Source organism: Bos javanicus, chromosome 4 (genome assembly GCF_032452875.1).
Source record: "Bos javanicus breed banteng chromosome 4, ARS-OSU_banteng_1.0, whole genome shotgun sequence".
NCBI classification, from domain to species: Eukaryota; Metazoa; Chordata; class Mammalia; order Artiodactyla; family Bovidae; genus Bos; species Bos javanicus.
The window spans coordinates 119,366,489-119,392,332 of NC_083871.1; the positions used below are offsets into that span (position 1 = coordinate 119,366,489).

Genomic DNA, 25,844 nt, shown 5'->3' on the forward strand with positions numbered 1-25,844 from the left:
CCAGGTGGGGCCACGGGAGGTCCCCTCCCCGGGCAGTGTCGGGACAACCCTCCAGTCAGCTGCACCAGTACTGCAGCGATGCCGGGCGAGGAAGCGACAAAGAGGACAGAGAAGGTGTCATTAGGTTTTCCCTGGACGGGGTCTTTAAAATATGAAATGCCAGGGCACGATGTCTCAGAATCAAGCTTAGCCCGAACCCAAAACTCTGCAGTGGAGGAAATTAAAGGAATGCTTAAAAGTGGGTAGCTGGAAACAGACAGAATGGGTTTATCAGGTGGGTCAGGGCTACCGTCTCCCTGCACGTTAGGACTGGAGTAATTAGTCACCTGAGGCGTGCAGGGAGACGTCTTAAGAGCACGCCCATGCAGGAGCTCTTCTGGGGGGTGGGGAGGTGTGACCCTGCACCTCGTTCAGTGACCCTGAGCATCCAGTGACCTCGTGGTGCAGGAGTGGACGGGCCACCTCGGGGCGGGCGGGGTGGGCGGCGTGTTTCCTTCTAACAGGCTTCACCGAAGGTAAAAGGATTTACTTAAATCCCTCAAGCACATAGGAAGCTCCCTTGAGCACATTCAGCTGGAGTCCTTTCTACAAATCCCAGTCTACTGACCACACATTAAGAGTCCAGGCGAACAGATCCACGTGGTGCGCTGCCCAGGTCGACAGGCATGTGAATAGTGACTCTTTGCGACCCCATGGACTGCAGCAAGCCAAACTCCTCTGTCCTTCTCCATCTCCTGGAGCTTGCTCAAACTCATATCCATTGACTCAGTGATGCCATCCAACCATTTCATCCCCTGTCGTTGCCTTCTTCTGTCTTCAATCTTTCCCAGCATCAAAATCTTTTCCAATGAGTCAGCTCTTCGCACGAGGTGGCCAAAGTATTGGAGCTTCAGCAAGAGTCCTTCCAATGAATATTAAGGCTGATTTCCTTTAGTATTCACTGGTTTGATCTCCTTGCAGTCCAAGGGATTCTCAAGAGTCTTTTTCAGCACCACAGTTTGAAAGCATCAATTCTTCAGTGCTCAGTCTTCACAGATGCAAATAAAACTCAGATAGAAGATGGGTTTTTACCAATATAGGGGAGTGCACAGTGTGGTTCGGAGGACAGGCTTCCAGCATCTTCTACTGGAGAGAGTCACCACTGTTCAGACGTGAGACGAATGTATGTAAGTGGTTCCGTGGTCAGTTTAAGCTGGTGACTCCACGAATGTGCAACCGAGGTGGATGCAGCCTGTGGGTGTGGACCCAGCAACATACGAGGTGAGCGTCCAGCCTGACCCATCTCTCCCGGTGCCCACGACCCCATGGGCATGCTGCAGACTCCAGGCACACGGGCTGGCCGGCTGGGTCCTGAGAGAGCCTGGCCTGCTGCCATCCCAGGCACCACTCTGTACATAGGGATAGCTGGGGCTTTGGCTTCCTGAGGCACTCAGGGGCCATCGGCTCTGGAGTTCATATATTGGTTAAATGCGTTTTTAGGACAACAGAGGTTTTTTAAGCTTTAGATAGAAGTAGTAACCATTAAATGAGAAACATTAAAAGAGCACTAATATTAAAGATATTAAAACTGCTTTTTTTTTATGATGAGAGAATCAATTCAAAGTGGGAGAAAACCAAGCAAATAGGCCACCAGCGCCTCGTCCCCAGGCCTGCGCTGATTTCTCCCGGGGCTGGCCAGCGGGCAGAGGGAGGCGTGGGACTCGCGGTCTTGGCCGCGTCGCCTCCTCCCATGTGACCCAGGGGCCGCGGCGCGTGGGCAGGAGCCAGCCTCGTCTCTCCCTTCTGCAGCACGTCCACGGTGTCCTCGGTGACGTCATGTCAGAAACAGAAATACCTTCTGGTCAGACTTTAACCCAGAAGGCTTTGCGAACCACACCGCAGGGATGCAATGCATCCTTTTCTCTGCAGCATAAAAGACACCACGTGTCGAGTGCAAAAGACAGAAAGGTCTGAATTTTGCAGGAGGAAACTGTCTCAACTCCACCCTCTGGGGGGACCCAGGAAATGCTAAATACACCTGAAGGGACCAGGGCCGGGGCGGAGCTGTCCGTGTGCTGAGCTGGGCCCCAGGGTCTGTGCTCTTTGGCTGAGCTCCATTTTGGAAGGAAGGGCTGGGCAGTGACGGGCAGGGGCTGTGCGAGTCCTCACCGGCGGTCGGCCCGAGTGGCTGTCACCGCAGCCAGAGGGCAGCCTTCCTCCCACTCCGGGTGCCTCCAGGTGGGGGTCCCCCCTCCAGACCTCAGCCCCACGCTGACGCACACACACATGCACGCATGCTCACACTGTGCACACAGGAGGCAGCTCCCACACGCCTCCCAGGGGTGTGCACGCACACACACACACACACACACACGCATGCTCTGTCCTGGGTCTTTCGTGCCAAGCAGTTTCTACTTCATGTTTCTGGATGCTCTGAATCGATGGAAGAGCTGTCAAAATTACAACTAGGACGATTTTTTGCAGGCTCTCTAGATTAACTGTAACCTCCCTTTCATGAGGTTTCGCTAGGATGAAGGAGACAAATGAGCATCTTGTTCACTGATAACTGGGGACCTCAGAACCCAAACAGCCCAGGTACTTCTCAAGCTTTTAGAAGCTAACTCGAAAACATTTTTTCAGGAGAAACTGGGATACCTCCAAATCTTGGCCACTGTAGACGCAGGCCATTGGGAAGGAGCGACTGTTAAACTAGTAGAGGAAGAGTGGGTGGGAAGGCCAGGAGAAGCTGAGAGGCCTGAATCGCCAGACACTCGCTCCCTGTTTAGATCACCCGAACCCTGCCCCCTGGTCACCCCCAACCCTGCCCCCTGACCACCCCTAGCCCTGCCCTGCTCCTTGATCACCCCTAACCCCGCCCCCTGATCCCCCCCCCCACACCCCGCCCCGCAGTCACAGTTGGGCCACACAGAGGCAGAGATCTCCACCACGGGGACCTCACTACCTCCCAGCACCATGGCCTGAGTGACACAGGGAGCCGTGCGGGACACACTCGGGTCCCCAGTGGACAAGTCAGAGTTCCGAGGGGAGAGCGAGTGGTCATCTGGGCGATGTCTGTGGCTGCAGAGAAGAGGCGGGGGACCCACTGAGTCCTCAGTGACACGGAGGCTTCAGGAGCAGGGGTCTCTGAGGGCACCCTCCCCCCACTCCACCGGCCCCATCTCCCCCAGGACCTGCACATGGGGCCCTGGACACGCTCCTGAGTCCCTGCAGGGTCACAGCATGAGGGCAGAAGTGCTGGCGGCCAGGCCTCACAGACCAACGGCTGCCCTGGGCAGGGAGACCCTTGTTTCCCGTGGACTGCGGGACGAGTGCTCCAGGGGAGCTGGATGCCAAGCGGCCCCCCGAACCCCATCGCAGGCCCTCCTTGCCCCCCTGGCCCCTCGGCCCCAAGTCTATTTCCGGTTTAGAAGCTGAGTGTGTGGCCAGCTCGCGGCCTGGCTGGGGGCCGGACCATTCAGTTTCTCAGCGGATGGCAGCTCCAGACCCTGTTCTAAGGACTCCTCGGGCCTCCTCTCCTGGTGAAAGGAGACGCAGGGGCCCAGGGAGGCCCAGGGGATCTGTGAGCTCCTGAGGGCAGCACGGACATCAGCACTTGTCATAGAACATTCTACGGGAGGTTTTTGGGGGGTCACTGATGCAAAGTGACCTGGTTCCCGACCCCGCTGCCTGCTCAGAGCGCACGCCTGAGTCCTTCTTAACACGGTGTTTGGCCCGCCACTGTCCAGCGACTGGGTGGCTGTGCTCTGCGACTGCCCACCACCCGCAAGGGATGAGCGGTTCTTGGCAGGAGCAGAGACAGACCCTCACTGCCTGGTGAGGAGCTGTGAACTATTGCTGAAAGAGGCTGGGGCATGGCAGTCTTCCTGGGCCTCAGAGGCCTCCAGGGAGACGGTGCGTGGGGTTGGGGAGGCAGCCAGGATCAGAGTGGCCACACGGCTCTGCAGGGCACCTGTGTGGCAGGAGGACTCTCTGGGCCTCTGAGCTGAAGTGATGCCACTGAACACGGACAGCCAGGCCTGCCAGGGCCAGCAGGACAGATGGGGACGACACTCATGGGGATGGGGACAGTCTGGGTTTGGGGACGAGTGGACAGGTTGGCTGCTGCCTGTCCAGGGGAGGAGGAGAGTGACGGCCCGGAACCGGCAGCAGAGGGGGTCCAGCGGGTTCCTGGCTTCTCATCGGGTGAGTGAGGAGGGAGGAGGAGCCTGGGGGCCGTGTGGGCGGGTCTGACCCCTGAGAGGCACAGGGGGCGGACGGCCACACCGGCCAGGAGCCCCTGCTGTGGTCCGAGGCGCACGGGGCCCCTGCCCACCTGTCAGCAGGTGGGAGAGAGGGAAGAACCGTCAGGTGTACCTGCCCAGGCCCGATCCACAGGCTGGAGACCATTTCGGAGGCAACCTGCAGGATACGGTTCACAAAACTATCCGGATCAGACGATGGGCTTGTCAGGAAGTTTTCCAGGAGCAGCTGGTTCCGTTTCGCCTCATTCCTCTCCGATTAAATTCACTTTGTGCATCATGTCACCCAGGCCTGGTCACACCCCGGCCATCTGCTCCTGGGCCCCCACCCCTGCCCTCCCTGACCTGAGTCTCAGCTCCAAACGGAGAGACAGACGAGGGAAGAGGTGGGCGCCCGTCACCTCATGGGACACAAGTTCTCCACGCAAAAGGAAGACTCTCTTCTCCCTGGTTCTGAACGCTTCTCTCAGCCTGAAACTCCAACAAGCTGGAGACGGGGTCTTACCACCTTGAAGCCACGCAGAAGGCAGACCAGTCTATAGAATCCATTTTCTGCTGGGTCTTCGTGCTTCAGCCAAACATAAAAAGTGAGATGTTTTTCCTGATGTACCCTGCTCTTTGCAGCCTGCCTCTCCCAATCAGTCAGGCCCGTGGAAGGGTCGTCCACGGCTGGGGTCAGCTCAGCCCTGCCTGCAGAGCCCCGTGGGCACAGACCCCTGGGGTCCTGCCCCCTCAGCCCTCTTGTCCAGAGGTGCCAAATCAGTCCTGCCGGGACCAGCTCTATGTGTTCCTTCCCCCTGGCGCCAGGCAGACCCGAATCAGCGAGCCGGCGGTTCCAGGGCCCTGTCGTCCGATCTCTGTCTCCCCTCCCTGGCGGAGTTTCCGCTGCGGCTGTGACTGACCCGCTGCCTGCTCCACCCTGTCCCTGGACCATGCAGCCTGGTGGCATCTCTGCTGTGCTGACCCCCCCGCCAGCCACTGGGGCTCGGCCACTTTGCAGCAAGACCAGGGCTCTGCATTGCCCGGCCAGCTGGATGCTTCCCAACAAGTCCCCAAACCTTGGAGATCTGCTTTCTCAGTTTGCAACCAGGTGTCAGAATCGGTGAGCCCTGAGGGCCCTTGGTGCTGTGAGGATGGGGTACAGATGCACACGAGACTCTGCAATGGGGGCAAAGTAGACCCCAGCCCTGCACCCCAGGGCCTCGATGATGCTCAGCAGCCCACTGAGCTGTGGACACCGCCTGTTTCTCTCCACGGAGTGCAGGCCCCAGGAGGGTGGGCTCGCCTCCCGTCTTGCTCGTCGTGTAGACCTGGTGCTCAGTTAATAGCAGGGTGGAATGGCACTTCTGTGGTTCAGCCCAGTATTTGCTGAAGGGAGGAACAGGACGGTGGTGGTGGCCGAGAAGAGCAGAAGGACCTGTGAGAGGGGAAAGGGCTGGGGAGGGGCGCCTACCCCACAGTCCGGGCCGGGACCCAGGTCCTGCAGGAAAGAGCCAGTGTGGCCCCGAGAGAGGGGTCTCCTGGGGCCACTCTCACATCTCACCAGCTGCCATGAGCAGAAGAGACCAGTCAAGGGGTTACAGAAGAGGAGGCGCAGGGCGAGGGGCCCAGGGAGACAGAGAGACAGTGGTCTGGACACACATGCATGAGCCCCTCGGCACATTCCCCGGAGCAGAGCTGTTGCACGGGGCGTCCTGCCGGGAGGCCTTCTCCGCACCGTGTGCGTGGCAGGCCCTGGGCACCTGTGCTACTGGGCGCTCAGCACGTGGCCAGCGTTTTCACCTCACCACGAAGCTGCCGCCTGTGACTGGCGGCTGCTGACTGAGCAGCACAGCTCTGGAGGAGCGCTGGGTTTTAAAGTTCAAGGAGAAATGTTATTTCTCCCAGGATGGGAGGAAGTACTTGCACCACCACATATCTGATAAGGGGCTGATATCCTCAACATATAAAGAACGCCCACAACACAAGAGCAACCAAACCAACAGCCCAGTTAAAAGATGGAAGAAAAGAACTCGAATAGGCATTTCCCCAAAGAAAATATACAAAGGGTCAACAGACACATGAAAAGACACTCGACATTTCTAGTCTTCAGGAAAATGCAAAGCAAAACCGCAGCAAGACCTCACGGCCACCAGGGTGGCTACTGCCAAAGCCCCAGGGAACGACGGTGTGCGAGCTGGTGTGGGGACGCCGGCCACAGCCCTGGCCCGTGCGCTGCTGTTGGGGGCGGAAAACGGTGCAGCTGCCGTGGAAAACAGTAACGCGAGCTCCTCGAGAAATCAGAACAAGACCACACGACCCAGCAATTCCACTCTGGGTATTTCACCCCAAAGAACTGAAAGCAGAAACCAGACAGATATTTGCACAGCATGATTGGAGTAGTCGTGATTCAGTAGCTGAAAGATGCAGGGAACCCGTGTGCCTGGACGGACGATGAACAAGGTAAGCGTGGTCCGTCCCGGGGGGATGTTACTCCGCCTCAACCAGGGAGGCGGTCCCGACACCTGCTACAGCACGGTCAGCCCCAGGACGTGATGCTCAGAGAGAAGCCAGACACGGAGGGGCACACCCGTGTGCTTCCACCCACTCGAGGTCCCTGGAGACGTCAGAGCCACAGAGACGGGGGCACAGGGGAGGTTATACGCCCCCGTGGAAGAGGAGATGTTCACCGATGCCACCATGTGACGGGGAAACGGGAAATGGGTGAGCTTGCCGAGGACAGAGACCAGGGGCTGGACAGACGGCCACACAGGCGCCGGACATCCGCTCACGCTCCGTGCTGAGACCATTTAGAAGCAGCTCCCAGCTGACGCGAGCTTCCTGGGCGTCTCCAGGCGCACCTGTGGACTCGGGCCCATGCTCTGCGTCATGCGATGAAATCCCAGTCCTGCAGCTCCCGCCAAACAAAAGGAACAGGCTCCCAGGCTGGCCCGGGCCTGCGGACACCCCAGTGGCTGGGGCTCAGGCGGCACAGCCGGTGGGGCTCCTGCCGAGTGGCCCTCAGCCAGCGAAGCTGCCGCCTCCCGATAACCCAGCCAACGTGATCCTTGGGAAGCCCCCCCATTTGTCTGGCGCTCTCCATTCATTTAAAAAATTGTGGCGAAATATGAAAAACCCTGGGTGAAGAGACGTCTTGGACAATGTAAAAGGCACAGCTTGGAAAGTACCTTGGCTGCAAAGCCAGAGTTGCTGCACTTTCCTCCGTGAGAGGGGAACGCTATCAAACCCTGATTCTACCCAAGACGTTAACCCTGAGTTAGAAACGTGTTTGGGCCACAGGAAAAACACGCAGAAGGACTTCCCGGGGTTCCTGCTTTCCCTCCGGCTGGCAGAGCAGCACTGCTCACACACCAGGCCCCGGGCGGGGTCCTGACGGCTGCGGAGCGTCCCCGCGGCCCTGGGGGCCAGGGCTGACGGGCCCGGCTGCAGGAGAGGCCTTCTCAGGTCCTTCTGCAATTCATTCCTTTTAAGAGAAGGAGACGGGAAGAAAGCTTTCGTGTCTAGGCCCGCGGCCTTTGATCATTTGATGAGCACAGGCGGGCAGTCGGGCCTCCGGCTTCTCAGGCCAGACAAAGGCACCCCCACCGCCCGGGGCCGCGCGGCCGGGCCCAGGACAAAACCCTGGTGGCTGCTCGCTGGGAAGGCCCGGGAAAGGGCCCCTCGCTGGCCGAGGGGCCACCCTGCCCTTTGATCTGCCCCGAGACCGCGGCCGGGCCCCGGGTCAGGGGATGGCTCAGTGTGGGCCCCTCGGGCAGAGGGGAGCAGGTCAGGGGCAGAGTGAGGGGTGACCGATCTCAGAAAGGGCTCAGCACCCGCCCTCCCGGGCCGGTTCCACACGGCTGGGCTCACATTGTTGCCGCCAGCCTGCACTTCCAGTGGAATCTGACAGGACGCGGCAGGCGGATGGGCCGCTGAATGAGGGGGCCCAGCTGGGATGGGGAGTCGCCGCCGCCTGCCCTGGGCTGTGGCTCTGCTCAGCGCCCCGTGCTGTCACACCAGCGAGCTGGACACCGACCCCCTCCAGCACTGCTGGGGCCCGCTCCTCGGGGGGAGCCGGACTCCACGTGGCGGTGTGTGCCCGTGAGGCTGCGTGTCACCTGCCTGCACACACAGATGTCTCCTCAAACGTGCGAGACGACCCACAGTCTCGGAAGGTGTTTGGTTTAGCAGGTGGAAGCACTCTGGGCCTGGTGGCGGGGGTTGGGGGGCAAGGGTGGGAGGAGGCAGGAGACCCACGGAGACTCTGGGTTTGCAGAAACCGTGCGCTTGCAAATGAAGAGACAGACCCAGTTGATGAGATGGAGAGGCACAAACGACCTTCCCACTGGAGTTAGCTTTGCGGCTCTAAGACCAAGCCACGTTATCAAGAGCCGTTGTTTGCATCCGGTTTGCTGGTTCTTTGTCTGCATGCCTCAGTACTGCCTCAGGGTGTGAGAAACACCCTCTGGTGTACAAGCCGGGCCCACTGTCCCCTGGACCCTGAAGCCGGCAGGGAGCCTGCGGCACCCACGGGGTGGGGGCTGCCTGGGCCCTGGCGGCTCGGAACCTGACCGTGCTCTGTAGTCCTGGGCGTAACGCGACGGCCATCGTTTCATCTTCATGCAACCATATATCCTTGGGCTAGAAGTGTGTTCTGCTTTTCTGCTTTTCTTTTAACCAGGAGAAGATGGAGTAAGAAAGATGCCTGGTTCAGAGTTGCTGGCACTTGTCTGACGATGTATAGAAACCCATTTCTACAACTGGTGTCTGCTCTTATTGCCAGGCAAAGGGTGAAGGGTGGGTTCCTGGAAGCCAGGTGCCCCCACTAAGGACACACGTTTGAGTGTGTGCATGGGTGTGTGCCCACGTAGAGGAGATGGGGTTTTCTCAGGCGGGAAGGAGACCGGGAGATGGCGCCCATCCCAGGGCTCCCTTCCCAAGTCCCCAGAGGCTGAGAACAAGGAGGGGCCCCGCAGGTCACGCTGGGGTCTCCCCGCTGACATGTGCCTGGTTCCCCCAGAGGCGGGTCCAAGGGGATCTCCCACTTGGCTCTGGGGTGTGCTGGCCTCGCAGGGGACACCTCACAGGTCTGGTGTGTGGAGCACACTGGGGAGCCGCCAGCCCCCTCAGTCCCCGCACTCTCGGGGGCTAAATCCCACCCAAGCCACAAGCTCACCCAGGGTCTGTGCTCAGGTCATAGTCCTCTGAGCCCAAGCACCCAGACGCTGTTACACGCAGGGTGTCTGAAGTGGGGCTACTTCAGAGACAGTCTCCACCAGAGATAAAGGGGGGCTCCTGCAGAGACAGTCTCCACCAGAGAGTCTAGGCTCTGAATTTTGCAAATATAGTTCTAACAACAGGGAGGGTTTGTTTAAGGCTCTTCTGAGCCACCGCAGCCCTGGAAGATCAAGATGGCCTTCTCCCCACTTGTGATGTTAACACAGGATGCCGATCGCCCACTGCGCCCTGAGCCTGGCATGCGACCCCGGGCGGAGGTGGTGACAAAGGAGGACCCTCAGAAATGAACATGCTTGCTGCAAACAGCTTCCCTGCGATTCAGAAAAGGGACAACAGGCTAATTTCCCCATGGCTTTCTGTGACTGCTGCACCGAGGTTGCCATGGCAACACCATCCGGCTGGAGCCTCACAGAGCAGCCCCTTCCGACTCTTACCTTTGGCCATCTTATTGAGAACCATGTCGATCAGGACGTAGGTGCCACTCCTGCCAGCGCCGTCACTGTCAACAGAAGGAGAGAGGTGAGGACGCGACAGGTCACGCTGCCCCCACGCCCCACATGCCCACGACAGCGTGTGCCCTCGCGGCCCAGGGGGCCCATGGGAGGAGGGGAGGGCGGGGACCTGGAGAGGAAGAGACACAGAGCTGGGCATGGGGGGTCAGGGTGGGAGGGGGAGGAGGGAATGGAGGGGGGAGGAAGGAGGGGGAGGGAGGAAGGGATGGAGGAGAAGAGGGAGGAGGGGGGAGGGAGGAGGGAATGGAGGAGAGGGAGGGGAGGGGGAGGGAGGAAAAGGAGGGGAGGAAGGTGAGGAGGGAATGGAGGGAGGGGGAGGAAAGGAAGGGAAGGGAGGAGGGGGAGGGGAGGAAGAGGAGGGAGGAGGAGGGGAGGAGGAGGAGGGGAGGAAGAGGAGGGAGGAGGAGGGGAGGAAGAGGAGGGAGGGGAGGGAGGAGATGAAGCTTTCTTCTGGGCTGTGCTACGGATTAGCTATTGTGCCTGTGTTGATTTGTTCCTTTCTTCCCTTTTTCTCCCCTCTTTGGTCAAAGATTCAGCAAATTTTGTCAGGAAAAAAGGAAATAAAGAACTGGCTTGCAGTGTTGGAGCTGATGGCACTTGTTTTCGGAGCCTGCAGGGGGCTGGCTGCGGGGGAGGAAGGCTGGGTGCAGGCCTCGGCAGGCCCACCCCATGGAGGCCGGTCCTCCACCCATTCATCTGCTCCACCGCGGGGGGCGCGTCCGGGCCCCCATCACCTCCTCCAGCCTCCCTGCAGCCTCCCTCGGCCCCAGTGGAAAGTCCTCCTCTGGACGAGGGTTGTGAGAGTGTTCCAAGCCGTGGCTCAGCAGCAGGCGGCAACAGGAAAGGAAGGCGGCCTTTCAGGCGGCGGCCCGGCGTCTCTGCTCTCTTGTGCGGAGCCTTGAGAGGGCTGTCGGCCCAGCAGGCACCCCTGGCGGAACACGCTGACTTGGCAGGGAAGCGTCTCCGTTTCAGGACCTGGGGGCCTGCATGGCCACTGCGTCTGCTCTGTCTCAGACCTGCCAGCCAGCTGGTAGCCCGGAAGCCTGTCGGTTGTCCTTTCACAGCAAAGAGTCACTGGGTTTGGTGTCAACGTATTTCTCAAAGAGCAGAAAAAGGCTCAGGTAGAAAGAGAACAACTCCGCATAGCACTACTGAGTGGGGACACAGCCACGCCGAGGTCACTGGTGCCCCAGTGACATGCCGGCCGCTGAAGGCTCCTCCCAGACCAGCCTCGGAACCAACGCCAACTGGAGCTGCTCCTTGGGCGGGTCAAGGGTGTTCTGGTTCACTTCCCAGGGATCCAAACCACTCTGTACTCCTCCTCCCTCACGGACACACACGACACACTCAAACACACACTCAGACACACACACATACACACCACACAGGTGCACTCAGATGTGTGCATGCACTCACATACACACTCAAACACACACTCAGACACACACACATACACACCACACAGGTGCACTCAGATGTGTGCATGCACTCACATACACACTCACACACTCAGACATACACACTCACATACATACCCACACAGATACACTCAGATGTGTGCATGCGCTCACATACACACCCAAACACACACTCAGACACACACACATACATACCACACAGGTGCACACTCAGATGTGTGCATGCACTCACATACACACTCACACACTCAGACACACTCACATACATACCCACACAGATACACTCAGATGTGTGCATGCACTCACATACACACTCAGACACACTCACATACACACCCACACAGGTGCACTCAGATGTGTGCATGCACTCACATACACACTCACACACACACACCCACACAGACACACACACTTACATACACACCCACACAGGGGCACACAGACAGGCACATGCACTCACATACACACTCAAACACACACTCAGACACACACACTCACATACACACCCACACACATACACACCCACACAGATACACTCAGATGTGTGCATGCACTCACATACACACTCACATTCTCACACACATGCAGATGCACAGACACACTGAGACACACACTCAGATGCATGCACACACACGCACACACACTCAGATGGATGCACACACTCAGAAATGCACACCCAGACACATGCACAGACACACACTCAGACTAGTGCACGTACACACACGCATGCACACACTCTTGACGGAATGGGCAGACTTGGTGTTTGGTCTTTGGAGACCTAGTTCTTCTTTATCCCAGACAGAGGGAACAGCCTGTGAGACGTTCTGGAAGATAGAGCACACTTCTTCACTGGTGCAGACAGGTGCAGAGCCCACCCTCGGAGGGAGCTCTCTTCCAGGGGCTCTCTCTTCCAGGCTTGGTGTAACCTTCTCAAGGACACGAGCCGCTGAACTTCCACCCAAAGGCCACTCCTTTGATTCCAGGTTCTGTCCTGTCCACCAGTGGCCCCGAGTGCTTGGCACAGGTTCCACAGGTCTGCAGAGGGTGTTGGGCTGAGACCCCACCACACCACACACACACCATCTCAAGGTGCTTGTGTAGTGGCCCCAGGAGGTTTAACATAAAGTAAGCTATTATTCTCTGTTTCCTTAAGAAGCACCAGTTAGATATGTTATTAAGCAATAAGGAAGCTGAGCTTCTATATCCAACAGTGTTTACTTTTGAGGCAGCGGACACACGTTATCAGGGCGCAGCTGTACTTGCCTGCAGTGGACGATTATTAACACACGTTATCAGGGTGCGGCTGTACTTGCCTGCAGTGGACAATGATCGGACAAGAGCGGCCCCTGAAGCACTTGTTCACTTTTCTGAAACAAAGAGACACAGAAGTCACGGCGATGCGCTAGGCCCGCAGCAGTCACCAACGGCCGCAGCCAAAGCAGACAGGCCGTCCTGTGGGCATGGTCCTCTAGTGGCCTGTTCTGACAAAGAAAATCAAAATTACACACACATTTTCCAAGGCTTATTTTTCTTTCCAATATTACATTATTAGACAGAGCCTTGAAAACAATTCTTACATTTGCGCAGGTTGCTTTTTCCCTTAATAAGCTTGAACTCTGGCCTCCAGTCGACCGGCCCATCGGCTTGGGCCCCCCACCCCCCGTCCCCTCCCCCTTCCCTCCTGTTGCTCTAGTTTGTTTGACTTTCGTCGTTGCGGCATGTCTAGACTCCTCACGGAAATTTTTGAGTTTAGCAATTTACACACTGAATTTCTCACAGTCTAGACACCACACTAAATGTACTCTTACCATGACATCTCAGAACAGCATCTTCAAGACATTTCTTGACCTGTCAGTTTTGTAAGGACATCTAAATTTTGGAGAAACCTCAACTGTGTACAAGACAAATTTTTCCACTTTTATAAACCTGATTTTATGTAAAACAACCCTGTTGTGCAGGTTTTAGATCAGAGTTTATGCAAATTAACAAGAAGCACAGATTAGGGTTTTGTACCCAAGTCCTAAATCAAAACAGAGCACAGTTTAATATTCACCGTGTAAGCTCGAAATTTCTTGTAATTCAATGAAAGACATAAACATGTTTACAAAGTACATCCAAGTTCTTAGGAAAATCTTCCTAAATGAAGAAAAGCAAACACTGAGCTTTGGTTAATTGGAAGGAAAAGTGTGTGAGTGGGTGTGTAAACGGGCTGTGAGTGTGAATTTACACGATGTAAGACGGAAAATAAAATTTTGAAAAGGATGATGGTGGAGAAAAACCTCTTACTTCATGCTGGAAATGGGAAAATGTCATTTCTCTGCTAAGGCCTGTCCGCTCAGCACGGAGATAGCTGAACGTGGACTTTCAATCAGCGGGTCCTTTTGCCATGGAAGCCTGAGAGGGTGTGGGGCTGGTATCTGATAGCCCAGGGTGGTATCTGACGGAGGAGCTGAGGGGTATTCCAGCATCAGGTAAAATGACGCTAATGCTCAGACCTCGGAGCTGGGCTGAGCTCCCACTTACGCTGTGGCCTGAACAGAACAGGTGCCTCTAAGGGAGGCTCCACCCTCCTGACCAGCAGCAGGGCTGGCGGGCCTGGCTGTGCAATCCCGGTAAGACGGGCCTGGAGGTGACCACGCCTGGGCCCAGCCCCCCAGCTGGAGGTGAGGACCCAGGCCCACATGCTGCTCCCTGAGGCCGTGTCATCGCCACTGCAGCAGCGGCTCCCTGCTCGGGCTGGCAGCTGGGCCAAGGCTTGGGGCAGAGGGAATGCGGATGGCTCAGAGCTGAGGGCGCACGGGCATGGGGTCCCTAGAAAGTGCTCTGCCCTCTGAGGATGAAAGGTATTGGAAAACAGACCCGCCTGCCCCTCCTTCTAAACCTCCCTTTCCCCGACTCAGGTTGTCAAGGCAACGGGAGCTTCAGCTCCGACAAAACAGATGCCAGACCCCGAGGACGTGCCTCCAGTGTGAGCGGCGGGGAGCCCGCCAGCCCCATACAGGTCATGTGTGTGCGCGTGCACAGGCGTGTGTCAGGCGTGATGCACGCACTGTGTGTGTATGTGCGGAGCCGGGAGCTGGGGCGGCTTGCCGCGACAGGCCCGGTGCCTTCAGAGGGCAAGTCATCCTGGACCCTTCTCAGTGGCCACATCCTTAATGTGTGGACCACCTCAGCTGGGCTCCTCCAGTTCTATTTCCTGCCTGAAGGTCCTGCCCGTGTTTCTAAAGGCTAACTCCAACTTTTGGTCAGTCACCCAGTTTTGCTCATTTTTTTTTCTGATGGGACCAAGCACAAATGGGTCCATTAAAAAAGAAATAAACAGAACAAGAAGACGGTCTTCTTTAAACTGTGCTGGTTTGGCCAAGAACAACACAGGGAGTCGGCGGACCAGCGGAGCTTCCTGTACAGCTGGTCAGGCTGCTCTGTGGCAGAACGCAGGGAGCATCACCTCCCTGGCTAAGAATCGCTGCTGAGACGCGGGTTCCTGGCTGCACTGGCTTCCCCGTGCCTGCAGCCCCGGCCTCTCCTGTGGCACCTGTTTAAAGTGTTATTCTTGCATGTGTGTTGTGACCGGCTGCCTCGGGGGCCCCCAGGGAGGTCTCACTGCACTTTGACATCCACGCCAGCCCCGCCCTGTGCTAACCCTACTTGTCGACAGCCATGAGCAACCAAGGAGGCGAGCAGTGAGGTCCTGGGTGCTGCTGTGGTGGAGAAGTTTATCACAGAGAACCGGGCACTCGTGTTGTTACCACACAGAGCATCACAAAGGGCAAAGCAGAAGCAGCACAGAGTCCACACAGCGTCCATCTGGTCGACCCGAGACAGAGACGCGGGTTATTCATGGAGAAGAGCAACGCACAGCTGTCTGGTTTACTTTACTGGAACAAATCGTCAGTCAGCAAGAGGCCAAACATTGAGAAAAGTGGCGACGGCGTATACTGCAACAGGAGGAATTCGCCGAGAGAGAATGGTTAGTGATACAAACCGACCCGTGGGTCACTGTGTGAGAGGGAACCGCCATGCAACCACCAGCAAGCAAAGGCCAGAGGGCGTGAGAGGCTCAGAAAGGGGGCTTCCCACACTGTCCCTGCAGTACAGTCACAGTTTCCAATGATCACTTTTGTGACTATGCAACTGGGCTCATATTACTAGCTGCAACATCACAAAAATGACACTGGCCACCGCTAATTAGCTGGCAAAGTAAGGGTTGTCCGTTTTTACAGAGAGCAGCATTAGTGAATGTCAGTGCACACAGCCACGAGAGAGAGAGACAGAGACGGAGAGAGTTCTTCTAGAGCAAAGCCCTCGCATGTGATGCTAATTATCTCTTAGCTTAGCAGTTTCTCTTTAAAGTGTAAATGTGCTCCCTCTGGGCGCCAGAAATATTTAATTACACATCTCGGTCTCTGATGAACACGCTCGGCCAGAGAGGGAACGAGCTGGGTCTATTGTTCAGAGGGGGCCCCGCAGCCCACTGCCCTGCAGTGACCAGCGTCTTCCCAGCCGTCTCCTCTGCCGGACAGAGAGTCACAGAGCAGTGATTGTGTGTGAGCGCCACACGCCCTGAGGATGTGACGAGACCAAGGCCTGGGGCCACGTGAGCAGCCCCGACCGTTGCTGAGGGCGGGCTGGCCTTCCCCAGCGAGATGGGCCCGCGGGCCTGTAAGCATCTCATTTCCCGAAACCTTCTCGGGCCCTGTCTCCTGGGACTCTGGAGAGAGGGAAGCGGGGGAATCCAATCTGTCTTCCGACGGACTGCACACACAGAGGGTGGGTTGTGGATTGTCCGATTCCACACACGGATGTGGAGCTAGAAACACGCCATCTGCACATGTGAGCAAGTACACCGGCTGGAGCGGGGGGCCGTCTGCGCAGCTGCGCCCGTTCTGCCGGTACTGACCGCTTTTTGAAGATGCTGTCAGGAAACGGGCTCTAAGCGAGGTTTTTAGAAATAAATTTGTATTAAGAAAATGTAAAAAATGACTAGGCGATCGGGATGGGTGGGGGCGGGGGGCACGTCTGGGTGTGTGTCATGCGCCCCTGCCTCCCTGGGGACGGACTGAGGGTGACGGGTATGACGCCAAGCAAGTGTCTCTCCTGGAGCTGTTTCACGTGCTATTTGATACAAAGGATTATCCAGTAAAAAAGAGAAAACAAACCCTGTTTTGTTTTTCCAAAGTGGACTAAAAGGAGAGAAGTGGTATCAAAGTAACCTTCAGAATCTGCCCTAAATTCAAGACACCCAGCTTTACGCTGGAAACCCCACCTTGATGACAGCAGCACTTGCCACACCCAGGGGTTACGTGTCTGTGAACTGTTCAGACACAAGTCAGTTCCCGATCACGCGCAATTCAAGTGCGTTAAAGCGTGTTTTGTCTTGACTCTCCAATTTCCTGTTTTGAAGATTTACTGGAAGCCTACTTCCAATCAGTAACATGTAAGGGAGGTTCCAGGGAGCGTAGAGTATGGCTCTGTGTAGCCCTCAACATCTTCATTTTCTTTCTAGATGTTTAAAACCGTCAGTTTCAAAACTGCACCACAGATACAGAGTTACGTGTGACCCCAGGCCAGGCGTTTATCCAAGGTCACCCATTAGCTAGTCATCTAGGCCTCATTCTCACCACCATCTCTAAGCAGATGAGTAGCCAAAACTCTGGGCTGTATTCATCCATACCTTGTGAAATATGAACCCCAGGAATTCTGCCCCACTGAAGAATCTTACTGATAACCATGGCCACATTTCCAGAATTCTAAGATACCCAGCCCCCCTAGCGTCTAACACCTCTAAAGCTACAGACGCCTCACAACCAACATGTGAGTTACCACAACCTCCCTCCTCGCCTCTGCAGATAACACGGATGTACCTGTGACGCACAAGCATAAGACAGACGGCATGTCTCACAGCGAACAGCCCCTCAGACCCAGATGTCCCCTCCCTCTGGGGGCAACCCGAGCGCGTTACCCCGCTGGCGGGCCGCGGGTCTTACCTGCGGAAATCCAGGAGGGACCTGGTGGAGGAGGGCACCCCCTGGTCATACCAGCTCAGGAAGTGGAACTGTGTCACTGTGCGAGTCTCGCTGGTCTGCAGGTTCTTCAGGTAGAAGCTCCTCACGAGGAAATCCTCGCACCAGATGTGCTCAGAGACCAGATGCACCTGTGTGGGGGGAGCGGACAGGGCGGGGGCGGGGCAGAGAGCACGTCGGCTGGGGGCCCGGCTCCCGGCGCGGAGCCACTTTGTGGGGAGGGGGCTGGGACCCTGAGGGCAGACTGCACGTGGCAGGCCGGGGGCCCGTCCAGCCTGCCAAGTTCAACACGGTTTACACAAAAGGTCACTTTGTGCTTCTGTTGTTTACATGTCACTCAGGGGCAAAATAGTCAAATTATTGGGAAAAAATGCGTTACAATCAAAATGAGTCCACTTTCTGTCTTTTCTAAGCCATATAAACCTCCAAGAAAATTCACCAGAAAAAAATTATACTTTCGGACAAAAACTCAAACGGGGTTCTATTCTCAGTGGCCTTTCATAAGAGAGGCCCCACCCAGCTGCAGAAAGACGAAACCGAAAGGTTCGTATAGACGCTGCCAGGCCGTGAGCGCTGGGAGCCCAGGGCGGGGACCCCAAAACCATGACCAGCTCAGAGGGGAACATCCGGACGTCTGAGGCGAGCCCTCCTGAGGGACTCTGGTGTTCTGACGAATTTCAATGGGAAGCAAAGTCGAAGGCACACCCTGGTGTTGGTGTAACTGCCCAAGGTCATTCATTTCCTTCTTGATGTGGGCAAGAAGCCAGCCAAGGAACCGAGCTGCCCAGCAGGGGACCCGCGAATCAAAAGGCCGAGTGGGCGCTACGGACACAGGGCCCGGGAAGCAGCGGGAGCCGGGATGCATGTGGGCCGCAAAGAACCAGGGTCAACAGGGCTGCTTCCTGAAAACAGGCCCCCGCGAGGTCCTTTCTTGGTTGCCTTCTGGCCGAATTTGGATTCATGGAATTTAAAAATGGAAACCACACCATTTCTGGCAGAGTTCCCGTGGCACGGCTGTCTGCAGGGTCTGCTGACCGCAGGGCTGGGCAAACCTCCTGGGGCTTCCAGGGACGGCGCCCGGTGTCTGCCCAGGACGGGCCCGCCCACAGCTGCCACACCCCCTGCCCACGGCCCGGCGGGCGCCCTGGGAGTACCTCGTAGATGTGGTAGAGGCTGGAGCCCTCGTCCGGCCAGTAGCGGTAGCACTGCCGGACGCCGTTCTCCGCGAGGGGAGTCAGCATGACGACGACCACGCAGCCGCTCTCCCACACCATCTGCGGACCAAGAGGCGGGTGAGGCGCCGAGCCCCGCCAGTGCGGAGTCAGCGCCCCGGATGCACGGCGCACGCGGGCCTGTCCCCGGGAAACCGGTCAGTTGCCGAGACCCGTGACTCAGCGCCCCAGACGCACGGCGCACGCGGCCTCCATCCCCAGGAAACGGGTTCCGCAGGCGGTGCACTCTGCCTTTGCAGCTGAGCACACGGGCCCACAGTCTGCACGTTCCAGGAGACATTGCAAACAGGATGTAGTAAACCCGTTCCACACCTTACACCCCCTGGGTTCCCTGCTCTGCTCAGCCACGGGTCCTCCCTGCTGGTCTCTGACCTGCCACAAACAGGCCACTGGGCATCGGGTGCCGGGCCCCAGGCGGGCAGCCTGCCGGCTCGGACACGCCGCTGTTCCGAGGGACACGGGGGGAAATCACGGGCACATGTGTGTGCTCGTCACCACCGTGGGACCAGAGAAGCGGTCTGCTTTGTGGAGTTGCCATCCCACCTGAAGCCTACTCTGGAAGATTCCTGCCCACGTGCGTTACAGAGAGTGCATGCCCACTTCTACCAAAATACAGCAGCTCTGCCCAAAGGAGAGGGCACCCTGAACTGACAGTCGTCCACCGCAGCCCCTACACCAGCTCCGGGACGCGCAAACAGACCCACATTTGAACACCAGGCCTGGTGAGGACACAGAGGCCCTTGAACCCGACTCCTTTTCAGACGCGTGTCACAGCGGGCGGCCGTGGACTTGCTGCTCAGTCGCTCACCTCACTGATTCTAAGGGATCCCCGAGCAGCCTGAGGCCCTGCTGGCACGTTAAATGCAGTGACGAAGTCTCCGCATTCCCTGTGCTGGGTTACGCTAACTTCTCAGAAGTCTTTATAAACAACTGCGTGTAGACGTGAAGTTTGTATCCGAGCTTCCATTTCTTGAAAACATAGATTTAACAATCTGATGAAGATCTTGTAGTTTATAAAATCCACATAACTCGGGTATAAAATGCTTTCCCGTCATGCTCTTGTTACTAAGTTCCCCTTTAAATTATATTCTGAAAGTCAGATGTGTGCACGATATCGTCTCTTTTAATATTGGTTCACCCCCACCCCCGTGATGGAAACAGCTAATATTCTTAAGGCCCCTCATGGTGTATCATCTGCGGTGGAATTTAATGGGACTTGCTGCGATGTTTACAGAAAAGCCCACACAAATATGAATTGCACTCGAGCCCACGCGCTTCCCTCTTCTTCAGTGCAAATCCAACAACTCAAGGCGGACGCCTGCTCTAAGCTTTGCCGGCTCCCAGACTGGCCCTAATCGGCCCTTCTCGCACGCCGTGGTTTAATGTGCCTGGAGAAGGTACAGAAGCTCATTGAAGCCATTAGGAAAATGAGCAGAAACACAGGTTTTATGAGTGTAATAAAAATACAATGATCCGGGCCATAAACTAATCACCGAGGCTCTGCTGTACCCCCGAGTGTGGAATCAGGAAGCCCTCCCCGCCGAGGTTCCTTCTGTCCAGGGACGCTCGGGGCTCTCTGAAGGTGTGGTTGAGAGTGAATCCAAATGAAACAATTTAGACCAACAACTCCAAAAGCACCCCAGGGGATAATACTTCTTTTTAGGTCACTGTGTGGAAGCAGAGAGGACTGACTAAATTGAAGCTGTCTCACCCGCTCGGGCACCCACTCCCTGCCCACCTCCCACCGCGGTGCCCTGCTCGCAGGGCTGGACTTCAGGGCACACCAGGGAATCCACGGTGGGTTTTGGAGAGAACACAGGGTCTGCTGAAAGTCCCGGTCACGTAGGGACCGTTTCTGGACGGGAGATCGCACTCTTTCCGGGTCAGTTTCACAGGGTCGTGCCCGGCAAGAGAAAGGCACGACTTCTATGCCCCGTCTTTGTGATACCTCCTGTGCTCTCTTCAAGGAAGCAGGCAGCAGCCTGGAGTCCTCCCTGATCCTGCTGTGGTCCCCTGAAGCAGCGGCTTTGCTGAGCCGAAGAGCGGATGGTTGATACCAGAAACAGCACTTTCTACACTTCCCGTTTGGTTGGGGCTCAGACAGCACAGTGCCGTGGGGCACGCGGCACGGTTACTGGGCGCCTAACACAGGTCAGGACACCACAGGCCACGGCAGGGGGAAAGGGATCGGGCCGTAACGTCTTTTGGTGGCAAAAAGTGGGTGCCTTCTCCCAAACAGGAGGCAGGCACTGCCGGTCCTTGGTCGGATGAAACATGATCTCGGGTGGGGATCCCAAGGACAGGTCCTGGGGCTGTGCTTGGAGAACAACCAGAAATGCCCCCTTCTCCTGAGTGTCTCCTCAGACGCAAGGCACCAGCCGTGAAAGGCCACCCTGAATGCTCACTATCACCTGGCACGCGGTGGCGGGGAGCAACGGTGGCGACAGTCACTGCTTCACCAGCAGGCGTGTCATGGGAGTCGGGGCGGCGGCTCAGGGGTCCTGGGCTGCGCTCAGATGCTCAGTCGTGTCCGACTCTGTGCGACTCCATGGACTGTAGCCCACCAGGCCCCTCTGTCCATGGGATTCTCCAGGCAAGAATACCTGAGTAGGTTGCCATTCCCTTCCCCAGGGGATCCTTCCCAACCCAGGGACTGAACCCACATCTCTTATGTCTCCTGCACTGGCAGGCGGGTTCTTAACCAGTAGCTCAGCCTCAGGGGTCCTGGGCTGTCGTAAAACACCGGCGACAACCTACACCCCCAGCCCGTCTGTGGCACTCAGAGGCCACCCAGGGAAGGGACACATGATGATAACACAGCTGACACGGCCGAGGACGGGAGCCCGTTCACGGCCATCAGTCCTGGGCGCACAGAAGGGCTAACATGCAGCAATTCAGACCACGGGCGTGCGTGACTCGGAACACGCACTTTGGCGGCTGTTTCATCCAAATGAGTAAGCTTCCCATGCGGATCAGTGGTAAAGAGTCTGCCTGCAGTGCAGGAGACATTGGACAGGACAGGTGCGTTGGATCCCTGGGTCTGGAAGGTCCCCTGGAGGAGGAAATGGTGACCCACTCCAGTATTCTGGCCTGGAGACGCCCATGGACAGAGGGGCCTGGTGAGCCACAGTCCACGGGGTCACAGAGGCAGACCCGACTGAGCGACTAAACCACAGCAAGTTCACCAACAGTCGGTTAAAAAAGAAACGCCGTGCTGCTCTTGGCTGTGGGCTGGACTTTGTCCCTGAAATGACACGCTGACGTCTTAACCCCTGCCACCGATGACTGCGGCCTGATTTGCAAAGAGGGTCTCTGCAGATATCACCGGGATAAGAAGGCGAGGTTCCGATGCATCAGGGTGGGGCCTAACTGAGCACAGAGGAGGGAGATGCCGGGTGAACGACGGTGCTGCAGAGACGCTCCCGAACACGCGGGCCCTGCGAGCAGGACGGAGCCTTGTCTTGCTGCTTCAGGGCCGGGAGAATAGCCCTGCTGGCACCTGGGCTGGACTCGGCCTCTGGAACTGAGAGGGAGCATGCTTCTGCAGCTTTCGGCCGCTCCGTTTGTGGAAACCTGTCACGGCAGCGCAGGAAACGAACACACTCACCGAGGCCCGGCCTCTATGCCCGGCCCCGAATCGTCCGCAGGACTCGGGACATGTCCGTTCGAACCTTCTTTTATTCATCGAATTACACCAGACGGAAGGAAACTGTAGATTCTCTTCACCCGAAGTCTTTCTTGAGTACCAAGTGTATAGCAAAAAAAAAAAACCTCCTTCGGAGTGCACCGGGCCTGATCTAAGGCAGGCGGTCTGCGTGGACGCTCAAGTCCGGGGCCGCCTGCTCTGCAAGGAGCTCTGGTCCCTCCGGGGGCACGTGTCCCCTCCCCTTCCCCTCACGTCCTGTGAAACCCCCTCCACCTTGTTCTGCTCTCATCTGTGTGGGCACAGCTTTCTTCCACCAGACTGTCAGCTCCTTGAAGACGGCAGCCCGTCTGGCTGCCAGCTCTACCTCCAAGGCATCTGGCACCAGGCTTTATTATAGTTGATGCTTAGTTGAAAACAATACATATTTTAAAAAAGAGACCATTTGACTGCCTCTCTGAAAAGAGAACTCAAAGAAAACGCTATCAAAGGCTCGCCTGGCAGAGTCCTCCCAGGACCTGTTCGGTGCAGACACGTGCCTCTTGAAACCCCATGTGCTGTTTGCACGCCCGCTACAGCGGCCGCTACGTGAAGTGGAGACAGCTTTTCTCCAGAGCAGGCCGAGCGTGCCCCTCCATCCCTGACGCATGATTCATTTCCGCTGCCAACTTCTTTTCAGGTGGAGGAGAGATCAGCTTAAGCCTGGCAGTGAGCATGCTGACAAAGAGGTCTGAGAACACATTTTATGTCAATCGGCTGGAACCACGCACTCTGAAATCGATTAAAGAAGAGAAAACAGCAGTGTCTGAGCACCTTCTGCAGAGCAGACCCCCAGTCCCGCTCCCGCCCTGTCCAGAGGACGGTCGTAAGAAGCCTGCCCTGAAGTCTTCCCAGCCTCTGGTCTGTTTCAGCCACACATTCACTGGCCCTGTGTCAAGCTGTGAGTGAGGCAGCTGGCGATCTGGCTAAACGTGAATGAAGGTGATGAAATCTTCACTGTGTCTCGATGCAGGACTCATAACACAAACCCACCTGGTTCCTCTGTGAACAAAGCCGTCAGCATGGGCCTCCTTCGCAGGTAAAACCCTGAAGTAACGGGAACAAAGCCAGTACTTAATCCTGACCCTCAGGAAGGGCTGAGCAGGGAGGAAGGAGTCTTGCAGATATTAAGATCGGACCCAGGGCTTCCCTGGTGGTCCAGTGGTTAATAGTCGGCCTGCCAATCCAGGGGACACGGGTTCAATCCCTGGTCCAGACAATCCCACATACCACGGAGCCACTAAGCTCGTGCACCACCTCTACTGAGCCTGTGCTCTGCAACAAGGGAAGGCGCCACAGTGACAAGCCTGTGCCCCAAAACTAGAGAGCAGTCCTTGTTCGTCACAACCAGAGAAAGCCTGAGTGAGCCAACGAAGACCCAGAGCATCCAGAAATAAATAAGCAAATAAATGAATCTTAAAAGAAAAACCTGACCTGAGCTCAAGTCAGTCCCGATGCTGATAAACTGTAGCAGGCCCCCCTGGCTGCTTTCCCACCAGCCGTGTTTGTGCCCAGGCAGGAAGGAGAGCCATCAACTAGAAACACTTGCCCGTTCACTGGAATCCAGCAAGCGTCCTTTCGCAAAGACAGAACGGCCCGCTTCTCTCTGAGCAGAGGCGAGGCGGCTCGTGTGTGCCACTCAAGCACTTCCACAGCGAGGCCACGCGCAGACCAAGCTGCCTGTTCCCCTGAGCTTCGTGCAGCTGCCGCAGAGGTGTTTCTGCCAGGTACTCGACTGTGTGGGAAGCCGCCTGAGCCCGGGCGTGCTGTCACTTAGGAGCACTTACAGCCCCTGGGCTGTGTGCACGTTTCACGTTTAATACACGTGTTGACGTCTTAAGCAAAAGCACCACTCAGGCTGTCATCATTTCAAAACAAGGACCTGACATAGGTGAATCAGATCCACTTGTGAACCAAGGGAAGAAGGAGGAGAGAAGAGGGGACAAAGTCAAAGACTGAATGAAAAAGAATGAAAGAAAGAAGGAGGGAAAGACAGATGAGGGAGCTGACACCACACACGAAAGCAGGGTGTTTTCTGCCGAGGGCTGTAAGAATCAGTTAAGAAGGGAACCCAGGCTGTGTTTTTCACGCCAGCCTGAGCTCTGACCCACACGCCTGGTGGGAGGACACACATATATCCAGGTGCCAGGCACACCACGCCCGACCACACACACGGCACGTTTCCCAAGTCCCACCTCGACGTAAGATGATCAGACAAAAGTTTTCTTTTATCTATAAAGGTCTGTGAATTCATGTGCAGAAAATTCAATCAGAATAAATGTTTGAAGAAAAATGTCCTAGAAAATCTAGGGCCTGTGGTTAAAATGCTTCTGAAACACAGAAACAAAGATCAGGTTTTTCTTAGGAAACTCACGGTCCTCAATTCCTGTAGTCCTTTAACTTAATCAGATAATCCTGCTTATTTAACTTATATGCAGAGTACATCATTCGAAATGCCAGGCTGGATGAAGCACAAGCTGCAATCAAGATTGCCGGGAGAAATATCGATAACCTCGGATATGCAGATGACACCACCCTTATGGCAGAAAGTGAAGAGGAACTGAAGAGCCTCTTGATGAAAGTGAAAGAGGAGAGTGAAAAAGTTGGCTTAAAACTCAACATTCAGAAAATAAAGATCATGGCATCTGGTCCCATCACTTCATGGGAAATAGATGGGGAAACAATGGAAACAGTGACAGGCTTTATTTTTTGGGCTCCAAAATCACTGCAGATAGTGACTGCAGCCATGAAATTAAAAGATGCTTGCTCGGAAGAAAAGCTATGACCAACCTAAATAGCATATTAAAAAGCAGAGACATTACTTTGCTGACAAAAGTCTGTATAGCTATGGTTTTTGTGTATGGATGTGAAACCTGGACCATAAAGAAGGTTGGGACCCGAAGAATGGATGCTTTCAAACTGTGTTGCTGGAGAAGACTCTTGAGAGTCCCTTGGACTACAAGGAGATCCAACCAGTCAATCCTAAAGGAAATCAGGCCTGAATATTCGTTGGACGGACTGAAGTTAAAGCTGAAGCTCCAATACTTTGGCCACCTGATGCAAAGAGCCAACTAATTAGAAAAGACCCTGATGCTGGGAAAGACTGAAGGCAGGAAGAGAAGGAGACGACAGAGGATGAGATGGTTGGATGGCATCACCGACTCAATGGACCTGAGTTTGAACGAACCCTGGGAGATGGTGAAGGACAGGGAAGCCTGGCGTGTTGTAGTCCATGGGGTTGCAGAGTCGGACACGACTGAGCGACTGGAAAACCAATTAGATAGTGTGCTCTAGAATCAGTCAGTCTGCATGTTAACAGCCCCCGAGTGCGCTGCTCCATCCACAGCCTCTCGACATCAGAACGGTACCTCTGCAAGCCCTCCTCGCCCATCACTCGCTGCCCAGGGCTCGTGTAAGATGAAAAGAGGAAGTGACTGCGTGGGCATCACAGGGACGGGGACTGGGGACCTCCTCCCGCTCTGTGTCCCGCCTCTTAGGACCACCAGAAGCCACGAGCCCCGA

At 56.3% G+C, this 25,844-nt stretch overlaps 1 protein-coding gene across 5 annotated transcripts in view; it reads right to left on the bottom strand.

Annotated features, from left to right (window-relative positions):
* Positions 1–25,844, bottom strand: part of PTPRN2 (protein tyrosine phosphatase receptor type N2) — a 599,207-nt gene that overhangs the window by 8,097 nt on the left and 565,266 nt on the right. For 3 of the 5 annotated variants that reach the window (XM_061415339.1, XM_061415342.1, XM_061415343.1), the window contains 4 exons: positions 18,563–18,682; positions 17,373–17,539; positions 12,699–12,752; positions 9,890–9,954 (listed from right to left, as the gene is read on the bottom strand). In XM_061415339.1, the coding sequence (XP_061271323.1) occupies positions 9,890–9,954; positions 12,699–12,752; positions 17,373–17,539; positions 18,563–18,682 (406 nt within the window). The other 2 variants (XM_061415340.1, XM_061415341.1) reach the window with 2 other exon arrangements.